Source organism: Danio aesculapii, chromosome 15 (assembly GCF_903798145.1).
Source record: "Danio aesculapii chromosome 15, fDanAes4.1, whole genome shotgun sequence".
Classification (NCBI taxonomy): domain Eukaryota; kingdom Metazoa; phylum Chordata; class Actinopteri; order Cypriniformes; family Danionidae; genus Danio; species Danio aesculapii.
The window spans coordinates 22,038,836-22,056,225 of NC_079449.1; the positions used below are offsets into that span (position 1 = coordinate 22,038,836).

At 32.4% G+C, this 17,390-nt stretch overlaps 1 protein-coding gene across 1 annotated transcript; it reads right to left on the reverse strand.

Annotated features, from left to right (window-relative positions):
- Positions 1 to 5,036: 5,036 nt before the first annotated feature.
- Positions 5,037 to 16,874, reverse strand: slc47a3 (solute carrier family 47 member 3). The gene is made up of 17 exons (XM_056474105.1): positions 16,610 to 16,874; positions 14,135 to 14,236; positions 13,969 to 14,037; positions 13,738 to 13,886; positions 11,959 to 12,001; positions 11,718 to 11,762; positions 11,546 to 11,643; positions 11,370 to 11,467; positions 11,154 to 11,267; positions 9,158 to 9,225; positions 8,974 to 9,082; positions 8,761 to 8,836; positions 7,662 to 7,731; positions 7,327 to 7,459; positions 6,665 to 6,759; positions 6,540 to 6,582; positions 5,037 to 6,454 (listed from the first exon to the last, which is right to left on the reverse strand). The coding sequence occupies exons 1-17, from the start codon at positions 16,721 to 16,723 to the stop codon at positions 6,243 to 6,245; spliced, it is 1,638 nt and encodes a 545-aa protein (XP_056330080.1). The 5' UTR covers positions 16,724 to 16,874; the 3' UTR covers positions 5,037 to 6,242.
- Between the last annotated feature and the right edge of the window lie 516 nt (positions 16,875 to 17,390).

The following is a 17,390-nucleotide window of genomic DNA, read 5'->3' on the forward strand; positions in this document are numbered from 1 at the left end:
CGAACTCTTAAAGGGAATGGGAGATGAGACTCTGATTGGAAACAAACCCATAACTTATTAAGAGAATAAGCTCAACCCTGTTAGACCGTGCCCCGTGGCGCAGAGTGTATTTTCCCATCCTTAAAATAGTAAAAGTGGATTTTGACTCGCCCTTAATGCTTTTGACCCATGCGCGTCAGACTTTGTGCTAAGACCGTTAAAATAGGGCCCAAGATGTAGGTTTTGCACAAGTTTTACACAACCTGGAAATTCAGTGCAATGACATAAAACACAAAAATGTGTTCTGTGTGAATGCCCTTCATATGCGCAATAACACTGCATATTTTGCTATTTGATAGTCAATGTGTGTACAATGAATGCACCAAAGTGAACATTTCAAATCTGTTTATACTGTTGCGCTTACAGCAATAAAACAAGAAGTCGTTTATTATCTGTGATTCATCAAATTGAAATACACTAACTATATATATATATATATATATATATATATATATATATATATATATATATATATATATATATATATATATATATATATATATATATAAAATTATAATAAAATATATATAAATAAAATATGTTATAAATAAATATGATATTTGCTCGTGTCATTTCATGCTACTTCCCTTTGGTGTAGACACTGTGCAAGGCAAAACACATGCAACCTTTTATGAGACTGTTCACATTTGAAATTTTAAAGGTTACAGTAAATGTTCATCAACCATCAAGAGACATAATGTGATCTCTTTATTTGTTGAAGGTCCCTGGCTGGACATCTTTTTAGGCTTTAGTTCGAATTATTAGCCGCCCTTTGAATTTTTTTCTTTTTTAAATATTTCCCAAATGATGTTTAACAGAGCAAAGACATTTTCATAGTATGTCTGATTTTTTTTTTTTCTTCTGGAGAAAGTCTTATTTGCCGAAACAAAGTCTTTATTTGTTTCAACTAGAATAAAAGCAGTTTTGAATTTTATAAAAAAACATTTTAAGGTCAATATTATTTGCCCTTTTAAGATATATATTTTTCGATTGTCATCAGAACAAACCATCATTATACCATAACTTGCCTAATTACACTAACCTGCCTAATCTAATTAACCTAGTTAAGCCTTTAAATGTCACTTTAAGCTGTATAGAAGTGTCTTGAAAAATATCTAGTCAAATAATATTTACCGTCATCATGGCAAAGATAAAATAAATCAGTTATTTGACATGAGTAATTAAAATTATTATGTTTAGAAATGTGTTGAAATTTTCCTCTTATCCTCATTATCCTCTTGCTGCAGACGCTGTTTAACTGTTTTCTTAACTGTTTTGAAGTGTTCAGTTTTTCCACTTACAACGTCTGCCATAAATAGCAAATGCGCCATGGAGCGATGCAACAAACTCTTAAAGGGAATGGGAGATGAGACTCTGATTGGAAACAAACCCATAACTTATTAAGAGAATAAGCTCAACCCTGTTAGACCGTGCCCCGTGGCGCAGAGTGTATTTTCCCATCCTTAAAATAGTAAAAGTGGATTCTGACACGCCCTTAATGCTTTTGACCCATGCGCGTCAGACTTTGTGCTAAGACCGTTAAAATAGGGCCCAAGATGTAGGTTTTGCACAAGTTTTACACAACCTGGAAATTCAGTGCAATGACATAAAACACAAAAATGTGTTCTGTGTGAATGCCCTTCATATGCGCAATAACACTGCATATTTTGCTATTTGATAGTCAATGTGTGTACAATGAATGCACCAAAGTGAACATTTCAAATCTGTTTATACTGTTGCGCTTACAGCAATAAAACAAGAAGTCGTTTATTATCTGTGATTCATCAAATTGAAATACACTAACTATATATATATATATATATATATATATATATATATATATATATATATATATATATATATATATATATATATATATATATATATATATAAAATTATAATAAAATATATATAAATAAAATATGTTATAAATAAATATGATATTTGCTCGTGTCATTTCATGCTACTTCCCTTTGGTGTAGACACTGTGCAAGGCAAAACACATGCAACCTTTTATGAGACTGTTCACATTTGAAATTTTAAAGGTTACAGTAAATGTTCATCAACCATCAAGAGACATAATGTGATCTCTTTATTTGTTGAAGGTCCCTGGCTGGACATCTTTTTAGGCTTTAGTTCGAATTATTAGCCGCCCTTTGAATTTTTTTCTTTTTTAAATATTTCCCAAATGATGTTTAACAGAGCAAAGACATTTTCATAGTATGTCTGATTTTTTTTTTCTTCTGGAGAAAGTCTTATTTGCCGAAACAAAGTCTTTATTTGTTTCAACTAGAATAAAAGCAGTTTTGAATTTTATAAAAAAACATTTTAAGGTCAATATTATTTGCCCTTTTAAGATATATATTTTTCGATTGTCATCAGAACAAACCATCATTATACCATAACTTGCCTAATTACACTAACCTGCCTAATCTAATTAACCTAGTTAAGCCTTTAAATGTCACTTTAAGCTGTATAGAAGTGTCTTGAAAAATATCTAGTCAAATAATATTTACCGTCATCATGGCAAAGATAAAATAAATCAGTTATTTGACATGAGTAATTAAAATTATTATGTTTAGAAATGTGTTGAAAAAATCTCTCAATTAAACAGAAATTGTGGAAAAATATAAACAGGAGGGCTAATAATTCTGACTTCAACTGTATATTAAATATATTTGGTAGAGTTACATTTTCCTTGTGTTTTGTGCATGAACAGAACGCACTATACAGCATATATTAACTTGTCCATTCAAACTACTAACACTGCCTTCTTCTTAAGCCTACTAATATATACATTATTAATATATATGCTGGTATTGTTTGCTGCATGTTAAATGTAAATGTGTGATGTTCCCACATAAGCCAGTAGGATTAACTAATTTACTGGGTTAAACATCTGATTTGACTATAACTCTGGGCTGTTTTCACATAGTGTTAGTTAGATGAGTGTCTTATTCAGCTCTAAGGAGCGAAGAATGACTTGAGTTGTTGTTGTTTCACTGGAGCTGAGAAAGTCAGTGACATGATTTAAACTGATGACAAAAAAAGACGCACATGCTTTTTATGCCCTCTGGTAGTCTGTGCTGTGTTTAAGCACACCCCATCCTCAGAACTGTTTACTGTAAAAAAGATAATCTATAATTAGATTTTGTTCCTACTTTAAAACAGCAGCAAAGATTGCACATAGAGCAGCTTATCACAGATTAAATCCCCGGGTCAATAAATCACTATCCCATTATATCCAGTGTGTTTTGGGCTTATTTTTCTGCATCAGCTACATCCAGAGCCAGGTCACTTGAGGACGAATGAAATTAAGATTCTGAGCAGGAGTTTTCCCAAATGGCAGAGTTGAAATCTAAGCAAATATTGCCAATCGTCATTCTTATGTAAACTATTTGGATGTTGACTTGCGTACGGATGTTTTTTTCTATCCATGCTTTTCTCTGAGTACTGTATGCACATTTGACTTGATCTTAGAATAGATACAGGATATTATTTATATAATTGATCTGGCCGCAGATTTTGTCCACTGAAAACTGACTGGTGATGGTGGTGTGCTATTGGGTACTCTCATTTGAGTGACTGGTTATTATCCCAACCTCGCATCAGTTCACATGTCATCATACAAAGGGTAGTGTGACAAGGAAGGGAAGCTTTTTAAATGATGTGGGCAAAAATACAAAGAAAAAATAATTATTGGTATTTTTTTTACATTAGTTCACCCAAAAATTTATATTTACTCACTATTTACTCCAAAGCTTCCAAACCTTTAGAAGTTTCTTCTTCAGAAAATAGTTGACTTTCATAGTAGGAAAAAAAGTATGGAAATCAGCTTTCCAGTTTTGTTATAATATTTTGTTTTCTGTTCAACAGAAGAAAGAGAAATAGGTATTTGAAGAAGTGAAGGGCGAGTAAATGATGTCACAACTGGGTTTTTGTCAGGTTTGTTGTTTTTAGACTAACAAGAAAGATTTGAGTTCTTAAACTTACAGGAGGTTTTATATAGTATAATGACCTTATACATCAAGTATCTAAAGATTAAAGGAATAGTTCACTGAAAAATGAAAACTCTTTTACTCATCCTCAGCTTGTTCCAAACCTGTTGTTTCTTTCTTCTGTTAAACACAAAGGAAGATATCTTGAAGAATGTTCATTCATTCATTTTCTTTTCGGTTTAGTCCCTTTATTAATCTGGGGTCGCTACAGCGGAATGAGCCACCAACTTATCCAGCATTTGTTTTATGCAGCGGATGCCCTTCCAGCTGCAACCCATCACTGGAAAACACATACACACTTATTCACACACACAAACACTGCGGACAATTTAGCCTACCCAATTCACCTGTACCGCATGTCTTTGGACTGGGGGGGAAAGCGGAGCACCCGGAGGAAACCCACACAAAAGCAGGGAGAACATGCAAACTCCACACAGAAACGCCAACTGACCCAGCCAAGGCTCGAACCGGCGACCTTCTTGCTGTGAGGCGACAGCACTACCTACTGCGCCACCCTCTTGAAGAATGTTGCAAAGCAAAAACCATTGACTTTAATAGTACTTTTGTTCTTACTGGATATCGGTGGCTGCTGGTTTTAAACATTCTTCACAATGTCTTGTTTGTGTTCAACTAAAAAAAGAAATTCATCATTCACACAAGTGTGACTTGAAAGTGACTGCTGTGAATATTGAATGAAAGGAAATCCTGTATTCCTCACCTCTTCCGAAGCTTTCTCCCAGTTCAGCTTGACAAGAAGGACGATGAAAAATATTAACTGAAGGAAGACGAAAACTAACAGGCCAATCCACAGACCTTGGACGAATTTGTAATGTAATGTTATGTAATGAGTATTTATATAGCGCATTTATTGTGTGTGGCCAGACACCTAAATCGCTTCACAATCATGAGGGGGGTCTCTCCACACCACCACCAGCGTGTAGCATCCACTTGGATGAAGTGACGTCAGCCACAGGACAATGACGCCAGTGCGCTCACCACACACCAGCTACAGGTTGAGTGGAGAGATAGTGATAGAGCCAATTTGGTGGATGGGGATGACTGGGAGGCCATGATGCTTAAGAGCAGATGGAGGGAATTTGGCCAGGGCACTGGGGTCACACCCCTGCTCTTTACGAGAAGTGCCATGGGATTTTTAATGACCACAGAGAGTCATGACCTTGGTTTAACGTATTATCCTAAAGAAGATTTTGAACACTCTTCACAAAATCTTGTTGTGTTCAACTGAAAAAAGAAATTCATCAGTCACACAGTTGTGAGTAAATGGTGAGGATTTTCATTTTTGGGTGAACTACTGTATCCCTTTAAGGGTATTTCAATTAAACAGTTCACGACCCCCTAAAATAAGAACTGTCCATATTATTTCAACTATTTGAATTTGTACGTGAATCAATGTGCGTCTATTATGCGTCAACATTCACAATATTACCAGCGTTTGTGCAATTTCTGCACTTTGTAACTCATTAAATAACATTCATTTAAAAAGTTTTAATATGTTCATGTTTGCTTCAGCACATTTGCTGTTTTTTAATATAAATTCATGAGATGTGTGGGATTCAGAGTCCATCTGTACAGTATTTGCTAAAACAGCTGGATATACAGCAACATTGTAGGTTCTTTTTGTTCAAAAGAATAAACAGCATATTAATAAATATATTTATATAAATAAATATAATCATTGATACAATATGAGTGAGTACATAATGACTCGTTTGATGTAAAACAAAACAATGACTTGTTAAAGAGAGAGTTCACCCAAAATTTTAATTCTGCAATCATTTACTCACCAATCACTTGTTCAAAATCTAGTTTGTAGTGTTTTTTTCTTCTGTTGAACACGAAACAAGATATTTTGCTAGTAGCTGGTGGTACCTTTGCCTTCCATAGTCATTTTTAGTTTCAATTAGAGAGCTCCCAGCAACCAACATTTTTCAAAACATCTTCTTTTGTGTTCAAAGAAAGAAACTCATAAAAGTTTAAAACCACATGAGGGAGAGTAAATGATGAGGTCGATTTCATTTTTGTGTGAACTAACCCTTTAACTAATGCTCGAACACAAAAAAATGTGCCCTTCTTAGTGCCTGTTCTTCCCAGACCAGACTTGCTGGTGCATCGATGCTCAATTTTGAACATGCTAGGAGACAGTGTGAACTTTCTGTCTGCTGTAATCACATCTTTAAACTATCATCATCTTTTAAGACTGTACTTGACGGCGAGTCCCGCAGCGAGTAGCGCTAGCATTGCTGCCAGAGCAAGGCCGCGGCGCAGCACTAAAACACTCAACGGCAGCTGCACTTTCACTGTAGCCACGATCTCTTCCTCATTCACCACCAGCACATCCTCATCTGTAGCATCATTCACATCACAGCCTTCCATATTTCCACCGTCCTCCTGCGAGGCTGTCAAGAAAATCACCCCCTATTAGCATGCCTCATTAAATGTAATCAGACTTTTGAATGGTTTGTGTCACAACAAACATATTACCGTCATTCGTCCTTCTGATCGCCACACCGGCCCTGATCTGCGCCTGAAGATTGTTCATATTTAGATCGCTGAACTGAAAGTGACTGCTGTGAATATTGAATGAAAGGAAATCCTATATTCCTCACCTCTTCCGAAGCTTTCTTCCAGTTCAGCTTGACAAGAAGAACGATAAAGAATATTGACTGAAGGAAGACTGAAACTAACAGGCCAATCCACAGACCTTGAGGCAATAAAGAAATACATTATTAAATATCCTTATAAATTTAAATATATATATATATATATATATATATATATATATATATATATATATATATATATATATATATATATATATATTTGTATTTAAATATGTTGTGAATATTAAATACAATTTTATATATAATTAATTTTACCATGATATATACAAAAAAACATAAAAATTATTAAATCCTAATAATTTATATTACATTACTTTGTATTATACACAATAATGTCAATTCTAGCAACAAACAACAGTGTAATCCAGTAGGATTGTATAATTTATAATAGTATTCATTGTAAATCAACTATTTCATTTATTTCATTTCATTTATATACTGTATACATATTATTATTATTATTATTATATTGTAATTTATTATGTATTAATTACATTACATGGTATCTTCCAAAAATTCCCATTTTTAGCAGCAAACTACAAATTTTCATAAATTTTTTCTTTAATTTTATAGGTTGTATTATGATGAAATCATTATGTATATTATATTATAATTTATTATATTATATTATATTATATTTAGCTCACCAAAAATGCCCATTTTAGCAGCAAACATTAAGGGTATTCCAATAGGACATCCGATTCCATAATATCCCAGGAGGTTGCATATGGCGCCAAGCTTCTGCTTGCCCAGACCTTTCACTATACTGCTACCTGCTGCCTGATTCGGTTCACAAAAAAAAGAGATTGCCATCTTGTCCACAGATGACCCATTTCAGTGGACTCTCTCATTTAAATGGATACATCTAGTTTAATTAAGGTCTAAAGTCCACTTTCATGGTCATTGGGTTGATGTTGTCAGTTTTGTTATTATCAGTAATGAGGGCTAAGAGTGCTCTAACACAACTCTGCTAATGACCTACCGTTGTGGCATCGAAAATGTGAAAAGGAGTGTATAAAACCATTACTGTGGCAACCCTCTGGATGATGTCTCTGGGGGAGAAAAAAACGAAAACAATTGTCCCAATATTAGTGTTGTTTTTGTAACCTTTGTTTGAATTTTATGAGTTTGAGGATTTAAAATGTTTTACACGTTATTTCCAGATGCAACAATTTCAAAATTCTATATATATATATATATATATATATATATATATATATATATATATATATATATATATATATATATATATATATATAAATATATACACATTTAACTTTTTTTAAAGTGATGTGAAAATATTTAATACTACTTTGAATTAAATATGTGCTATTCAATGTTATTTTTCCCAATTTATTGAATGTGTTATTTTTATTAATATTTATTAATGATAAACAAGACAGTTATACTATGGTGATGCAGTGGCACAGTAGGTAGTGCTGTCGCCTCACAGCAAGAAGGTCGCTGGTTCGAGTCTCGGCCGGGTCAGTTGGCGTTTCAGTGTGGAGTTTGCATGTTCTCCCTGCGTTCTTTAACTGTGTGTGTGTGTGTATATATATATATATAAAAATCATAATGGCATATGTCATGTATATAATTATGTATTTATTAAATTATATTGTGTGTATTCACTATATGTTCTTATGTTATTAAATTATTATTAATAACAATAATAAACACACAAATATTGTATAGTAATAGGAAAATTTGACTTAAATGAAATTGACTTATATGAAATGCTCTTCAGTATTTGTTTTATTTATTTGAAACATTGTTATTTCCAAATTCTAAATATATATTTATTCACAATAATATAAAATAGAAATATTAATTATTTCTTTAAAAATCTATTATTTTATATTAATAAATTATTAAATGATCAAATGTAGACAGTAAATAAATTTTGATTGTAAATAGAAAACATATTAAAATCTCTTTTCTGAAGAAATACAGTAAAATGCCTCGTATAAGCAAAGTTAATTACAACTTCTAGTTTGTTGTCATCAACTTTGGGAGAAAATTACAGAGAAAATAGTTTAAAGCAAATGTTGTTGTTTTTTAACTAAATGACAAACACTTACTTGTCGTTTGTGAAAATACGAGCAATTACATTCTTTGAAGAACCAATTATAGTTGCCAATACCACTGCAACAGAGACTGTAAATAAAAATGCAGAATAAAATAAACATCATAAAAATTGTTCAATTGATGCATAAACAACTTATTTACAAAGAATTGATATGAAATTAAATATAAAACACAGAAATCTATTTGTTTTTAATATTTAATATTACCTGCACACATTATAGAGACTTTAGCAGAGAGTTTGGCTTGAGCCACATCTCCTGCACCCATTGCATTGCCCACTCTAACACTGCCAGCTATACTGAAGCCTATAGGAAACTGAACACAGGACACTCATTTCAAGTGTTCATACAATCTTCAAAAAAAAATGCTTTCATGATAATGAATACATACCATATATGCGATATTTGCCAGTCCATACATGACTGACTGTGCTCCAAGCTCCACTTCGCTTATCAGACCTTCCATAAAAAAGAACAAAGTTCAGGAAAAGGGTTCAGAACTCGATGGAAATGTTCTTTTTGAAAGATTCCTTTAACAAAGGAGAATTTAACTTGACTCAAATTCAAGTAAGAGTAGTTTTCAAATGTCAGTGTTACCATACGCATACAGTTAATACTTTACTAAATCAATAATAATAAGACATTTGTGTGATATAAAGTAATATATATTATAAATATAAAACACATTTCAAGAAATTTGGTTCGAACACTTAAAGTGATTACAACCCAAAATTGCTTCTTGTGTTCTAAACTGCCATTATACAGTGAACCACAGGAAGTGACTGAGTGGCCATTTTGGTAGTCCCTACTGACAGAGTCACTGTTCTGCTTTAGGCATAACACTATGTACTCCAAAGAATGTGGTAAATCAGTTTCAGGTTCAATTTAAGCAAATTTCTTCATTTGTGGAGCTTTTTTTCAACAAAGCAAGAGTAGTACCTATTTAAAAAGGAATACAGAAAAGTCAACCGTAAATGCTAGAGATGTGTCAAAAAAATCCTTTAAGAGATGCATCACTATTCTTTCTTGAATCGATTCTGAGCTTCTTCTCATTTTATTAGAATAAAAATTCTCCCCTAGAATTAAAAAGTTGAGTGAGTTTTACCATTTTTGAATCCATTCATATGATCTTTGGGTCTGGCGTGAGCACATTTAGCTTAGCATAATTCATCATTGAATTGGATTAGATAAAAAAATTCAAAAAAGAGTTTAAATAATTTCCTATTTAAAGCTTGACACTTTTGTAATTACACTGTGTACTAACGGAAAATGAAAAGTTGCTATTTTAGATGCTATTGATATGTCTTGGAACTATACTCTTCTTTTTGCGTAAGGAACTTTGTTGCTGTACCATGGCTGGAGCGAGCACAATGATATTACGATTCTTGATTATTACACCACAGTGACGGTATTCAACAGAGAATAGCATTCCATTTTTGAAAATCTCAGAACTGATGAAGAATCGACTTCTCAAGCTATTTTTGCGACAGCTGCAATAAATGTGTAAATCTCTTAAATTACTGTCCGATAGGGACAGTTTTAGATGAAAGAAACATCTCTTTTATAGCCTTATACGTATACAATTATGGAGTAATCTGCCTCTTTCAACAATGACACGCAACACTTGATATTAGTTGCTGGTTTCTTAGTTTTTAGTGGTTAAAAAAATTAAATAAAGCATTACTGCTATCTACTGTTATGCAACACGAGACACTTTTTCCTGTAAGATTTTTTCCTCATTATTAGAGCTTCTTTTAACTAGATTAGAAGAGCTTTCAATCCCAAATAAATATCAATTTCATATTTAGAAGTTTTGATGTCATGAGCAATCCAGTTCTTTAGTATAAATCACTGTATATTAATCATATTAATCATATCTTAACATTAGAGCTTCTTTTAACTAGAGCAGAAGAGCTTCTCAATCCCAAATAAATATCAATTTCATATTTAGGAGTTTTGATGTCATGAGCAATCCAGTTCTTTAGTATAAATCACTGTATATCAATCATATTAATCATATCTTAACATTAGAGCTTCTTTTAACTAGAGCAGAAGAGCTTCTCAATCCCAAATAAATATCAATTTCATATTTAGGAGTTTTGATGTCATGAGCAATCCAGTTCTTTAGTATAAATCACTGTATATTAATCATATCTTAACATTAGAGCTTCTTTTAACTAGAGCAGAAGAGCTTCTCAATCCCAAATAAATATCAATTTCATATTTAGGAGTTTTGATGTCATGAGCAATCCAGTTCTTTAGTATAAATCACTGTATAATAATCATATCTTAATCTGTGATTTCTTATTTAAAAAAACAACAAAAAATTGCTGTCAAATGAATCTGTAGTATATCAGGTCCTTAATTCGACAAGCATGCACTTTAACCTGCAAGCAGGCCTCCAATCTCGTAGGTCCACCACTCTCCACACATCATGAGCATACTGGGAATGGCCAGATAAATGAACGAGTCCCATTCCTGCAAGCAGTCCATCGACCAACCTAAACGGCCACAAAGAAGTGCTTTAGTGTACATCTGTCTGCTGGATCAACTTGCAATGGTTGTCGAATTTACAAACATGAAGATATCGTATAATTACTTACCTTTCCAAGTATCCTTATAAAGACCTTTGCATCGGATGTAGATAAACAATATGGTTGCCAAACTGTACTGTGAGATTGTATTAGCTGCTGCTGAGCCTCTGAAGATAAAAAACACATGGTCAGTTTTTGTTTTTATACCTACCTTTAATTTAAAAGCAAATGTTGTGAAAACTCACTCAACACCCATTTTCAGGACAAAGAGGAGGATATAATTTATTAAAGCATTCAAGATATTTGCCACTACTCCAGTTATGACCAAGGGCCAAAATATTCCCTGAAATGATAGATTTAATTAGGTTTTTACAATGAAGCTTTTTAGAACCTCACATTTTAATATCTTACACCTACCTGATTCTGTAGATACTTTACTTGAACAATGAACATATATACAGCCTGTGAGACAAAGATAAAAGTATATAAAAGTTCTTTATATGATTACACCTGATTTAACAAAGACCAGATCTATCAAATGACCATTAGCCCAAAAAGAAGACCATAAAGTTTTTTTTGGCATTCAGTACTTGAAAATTTGACAAAATAAGAATGCATGTTTTAACCTTTTTAAAAATGAGTATGTGGAAGTACCTACCGGAAGACCAGGCAAAAAAACGTTCACATAGAGTTGTGATACTCTGAAAGAGAAAACACAAAAGATTTTATATTCATATATTTTTCTGCCCACATTTATTATTTCTTTTGGTATATTGCAATAAAAATTGACGATTTTGTTCAGTTAAATGCAAGGGATAGAAAGTGCCATAAAAAAACTCATAATGAAAATATGATATTTCATCGTAGCTTGCTTTTAAAAATAACTAATAACTGTTGAACCGTGTTGGGTAAGTTACTTTAAAAGGAATAGATTACAAATTACTACTGGAAAATTGTAATTTGATTACATTACTAATTATTTAATATAAAAAGTAATCAGATAACTAATTACTTTAAAGTTACTTTTTAAACATATAAAACTTTGAAAGTGCTTTGAATGCTCTAAGGTTTTTCATTACACCATCACAGAAAATACAAAGAGGAAAAGGCATTAGCTGCTGGAGAACGTGAGGGGAAAATGTAGATAATCACTATCATGTTTTTTGGGATTCTAAGAAATTAACCCCATAGCGGAAAGAGATTAAAATACATTTAGATGCCATTTTTGAAGTAGAGATTGTCTTCACTTTAGAATCTTTATATTTAGGTAATATAAATTTAGATGGATGGATAAATAAAGACAAAGACAAGAAACTGTTATTCATTCTTCTGAAAGATTTGAAGACAAAAAATTGTTAAAATTAGAGTCACCTACAGTTGAAGAATGAATTGATACAGTGCACAATTTATATGTCATGAAAAAAATCTTTATCATTGAGAACACAGTCTGAATACTTTTTTTTTCTAATTTGGAGTAAATAGATTGAGTATATTTCACCATATGAAATGCCCAATTTTTTCTTGAATTGTAACTTTAAAATGTAATATTATGTGTCTAAATAAGTATCTTTTCTTCTTTAAAGGAAATATTTTAAAGAATTTGTAGCTCCTCATGTTATACTGTTTATAGTTGTTGTTAAAGGGAAGAAAATACAAAGCATATACAAGATCTGTAAGTCTCTTTCTGTATGAGAGATTATGTATACTACATATGTATTTTCACTTGAAAACTCAAAATAAAAAAAATAAAAAAACATATAAAACCTATAAAAGATACAAAATAAACTGCAGCACTTTCAGTAATTTAATATTAACTGAAAAAAAACATTAAAATGGGTTGATCACATCAGCTTGAAATATCCAAACACGTAAAGAGATAGATAGAACTTCAAATTCTCTCATCATTCACTTGTTTCAAACCTGTGCATCTTTTTTTAAACAAAAAAGACAAAGAAAACTGCATACCTGTAACTATTGACATCCATAGCATAAAAAATACTGCGGTGTTTGGTTGTTTTGGGTTTGTCTGAAGTAATTAATCTGCCTAAATGTCTATATTCCATACAAAGGAAATTCAATCTCCAGCAAATTAAAAGTGCATGCTTGTTAACTGATGTTGCAGTGGAAATCATGATTTAAAAGAAGCATTTTTACTTCTAAAAACTATATTTGTAATGCAAGTAACACAATTACATTGACTTTAGTAACTGTAATCAAATTACACAAATTTAAAATGTAGTTTGTTATATTATTGTGCTCCTTAAAAATGTAATTAGAATACATGTTACAGTGAAACGCGTTACACCCAACTCTGCTGTTAAAAACATGAAGCTAACTTTCTAGGATGATACTAGTACAGCATGGACTCTTCCTTTTAATTAAGAAACAGTGTCTACTTTTGTGCTAGTTTCTGTTTGATAATCACAGTAGTTCTCACCTGGCAACCTCCGGGCTTTGACCCGCAAGCAGTAATATTGACTCCGTATTGATAAGAATGGCACAGCATGGCAAACATGTAAGTAGAAGGATTATAATTGCCTTCTGAGTAATAACACCAACTTGTGGCAAGTTCCCAGCTCCATAAGTCTGAAAAAGACAAAGCAACCTTGTAAAAGTAAATAAAATGTTGCATTTGATAGTGTGTGAATGAACTGAGCAATGCAGTAACCTGAGAAATAAGTGTATCACATGCTGCAGACAAGCCAAAGCCAATGCCAACACCTAAAACATTGATGACCTGTTGGAGAAAACACTCATTACTCTCTTATTATTATGCTATAATATACATTATTTTAAACCACATTTTGTACAGGATAAAAATATTTGAAACTCACAGCTACGGCAAGAGTAACTCCATCAAGCTCTAACTTTCCCAGGTGTCCACAAAACACAGAACTTGTCAAAAGGATTAAGTAATCGAAAAGAATGGCGAGAAACTATAAGGAAAAAAACACAAAGATGTTTAAAGTTGCTATTATTATTGAGGTAAGGCCAATCATTTGTGTCATGCTAGCCAAACTAAATCTCAAAGGAATGATTTATATAAAGGTTATTTTTCAAAAATGGTAATAATCTCAGAGCAATCATGGCAAGCTGTAGGCCAAATCGGAAAACTAAGTGGAAATAGTAATTTAGGTAAACCACTGTTCTCGTGTTCCACAATACTGAAGCATATGAGTAGAAAAACTTCATTTTTAAATGTAACATACCAACCAGCATTGCAATATGTAAAATGCAAATTTTGCATTCACCATCACAAATGTAAATATATGCTTTATATATATGCACAAATGTAAAATTCTATAATTTATATTTGCAGTTTTCCACCACAGTTTTAATACAGTGTTTGAATTACATACAAATTTGAGTGCTTTATAAGTTGCAAAATGAAACGGAAAATGTAATTCCCAGATTGAATTGATGTGTGTAATGTGTACAAGCAGAAATGTAGCAAAATTATCTTTTAAAGGGATAGTTCACTAAAGAAAGGCATTGTTTACTGACCCTCCACTTGTTCTAAACTAATTTTTGTTCTTCTGATGAACATAAGAGAATATTTATTGAAAAAGTCTGGAAACTGACAGCCATCAACTTCCATAGTATTTTTTTTTCTACTATAGATGTCAATGGCTACCAGTATCTAAGAGTTGTACAAATTACACTTGCTTTGTGTTCAGTGGAAAAAAGAAACTCATAAAAAGATGGAACCACACGAGGGAGAGTAAATGGTGAGTAAATTTTTCTTTATGGGTGAACTATCTCTTTAAATGTTATTTACCTTAATTGAATTAACACCTTGGGTCGGGATGTTTGTAGCAAAAACAGTGTTTATTTCCAAATATTTAGTAAAAAGGTTATCAACATAAAAATCATGAAGGTTTGGAACTATTTGTGGGTGAGAAAATAGTAAGTTTATTTTCATTTTTGGGTGTAATATCCCTTTAAGATGTTTGAATTTGTAAGGTTCTTCTTACTGAACTGGTCAAAATAGTCATCACCTACGCTATAAAAAAGTATATGATCAATTAGTCATGACAATATATGTTTTTAGGTCATTGTAACTTATTAAACTAAGTTATTCATGTTCTAACTTAATTTTATAACTTACGTTCTTAAGTTCAATGGACTCATAAGGTTAATTTGTTTCACTTTAAAAATGTAAGGCAACCAGGATTTTTTTACAGTGTAGTCATCATCCTCTGACAAGTTTTTTGAGATCCCTTGATTCAAGTTAACAGAATCAGTTTTAGTTAAAACATTTTAGTTTCAGAGTTAGTGCTGTGTCAGGCAGTAACAGCAGGCACTCCACACAGTCATGTACTGTACACTTTGTGTTTGTTATCTTCATTATGAATTACACATGCACAATATTATCAGCTAATCGGTTTTCAAATCAGATGCTTCTGAAAGAAACCTGTTTTCCAAAAACTGCTCTAACCAGTTATTGAATGTCTATTGCCCATATGTAATTTAATCACCCAGAACTGTCATGGTTAGAGCTATACTTTATGAATGTAACACTGATGGAAAATCATGTAAAATCATGGAAAGAGATGGGATGTGCCAGGAAGATGTTCATATTAGATCTCTTATCCAAAAAGGAACAGATACCTGGTGCAACCTTTGAAAAAGACTACATTTAACAATCCCTTGTATTGAATTTAGGTAAGTGAGCATCCAGTTTGACTTTGCTTAATAATAAATGAAAAAAAAAAAAAGTATTACTGTGCTATTATGTTGTTTCCTTTTAAAAATATATTGGAAATAATATGACCCAATGTAGTATTCAAACTTCATTATTAACATCACTGTGAGATTACTTCAATGTAACCATAGGCCAAATGATTACTTAAAGGGATAGTTCACCCAAAACTGAAAATTCTGTCATCATTTACTCATCCTTCACTTGTTCCAGATCTATTCGAGTTTAATGTTTCTGTCGAACACAAAAGATGTTATGTTTTAAAAATGTTTGAAAAAATGTAAAACCCCTGCTCACTCACTTCCGTAGACATAGTATTTGTTTTTCCTACTATTAAAGTCAATGTTAACAGGTTTCTAATATTTTACAGAATATGTTTGTGTTGAACAAAAAAAAGAAAGAAAACCACATGATTTAAAACCACTTGAGAAGAGAGTAAGATAATTTTCATATTTGTATGAACTATGCCTTTAGCACACACGATGCCCACACACAGATGCCATTTAAATGCCAATTATGAATTATTTAATCAAACAACACCACCACAAGTATAATGATCAAACAATACATATTTACATAATATAGTCAATTATATTGACGTACTTACCACGGGAAAAGCTAAAGTACACAAGCTTACTAACTCTCTCGTATAGTCCACTGGTAAAAAACTAAAGCACCTAGAGCACCATCCACATCTGGAGGAGTTTTCTGCTTCGTTCATCCTGACGAAAAGTATGATGGCTGATTCACAGAAAGCTGAAACACGTGCCTTTAGAAAGCTAAGCAAGCTAATAACGTCTTATCTCTGTAGTGTTGAATATAAAGTTCAACTTCAAGAGTTTTTTTCAGTGATGTCACTATAAATGAGTCACGGTTACGAAATCCAAAGTAGGCGGATCGAATTGAGCGTTACCTTGGCTACTTGATTTGTGACGTATGTCGGTGTCCAATATCGATACGTTGTAAGTTTTTAATAGGTATCATACTATTTAATTGTTTTCCATATGAAATCCATATGAAGGTTTAAAGTAGACACGTTTTGTTAGCAGAGTATTTTGAACGGTAGGAACCATTACTTCGGCTCATTTTAGCTCGCGCAGAAATACTGCAACACAAGCAGCACAGAGAAGTCAGATAGCAAAGTCAGCAGCATATCCGTCAGGGAGAGAGTACATATATTATTATCCTCTTAACATACACCCACAGTGTAAATAGTGACATTTACTATTATAACCGATTATAATATAACAACAAGTGTGATATTCAGACTTTCCTAATTTAGCCTGGAGACAGAAAAGCAACCATAGACCGGTATGTGGAATGCCCACTTTATATTCAGTAAATAAGCGTGATTTTGAATGCCATCCTCACTTTGGCAAAAGATAATA

What these genes read in the sequence shown, in the direction of transcription:
- slc47a3 (XM_056474105.1), bottom strand. Translation starts at nt 16,723, where the DNA reads ATGAACGAAGCAGAAAACTCCTCCAGATGTGGATGGTGCTCTAGGTGC. An exon ending in GTACTTTAGCTTTTCCCGTG is followed by an intron (nt 14,237 to 16,609) that starts GTAAGTACGTCA and finishes TTTTCCTTATAG; the next exon opens with TTTCTCGCCATTCTTTTCGA. An exon ending in TTTTTTTGCCTGGTCTTCCG is followed by an intron (nt 11,763 to 11,958) that starts GTAGGTACTTCC and finishes TTTGTCTCACAG; the next exon opens with GCTGTATATATGTTCATTGT.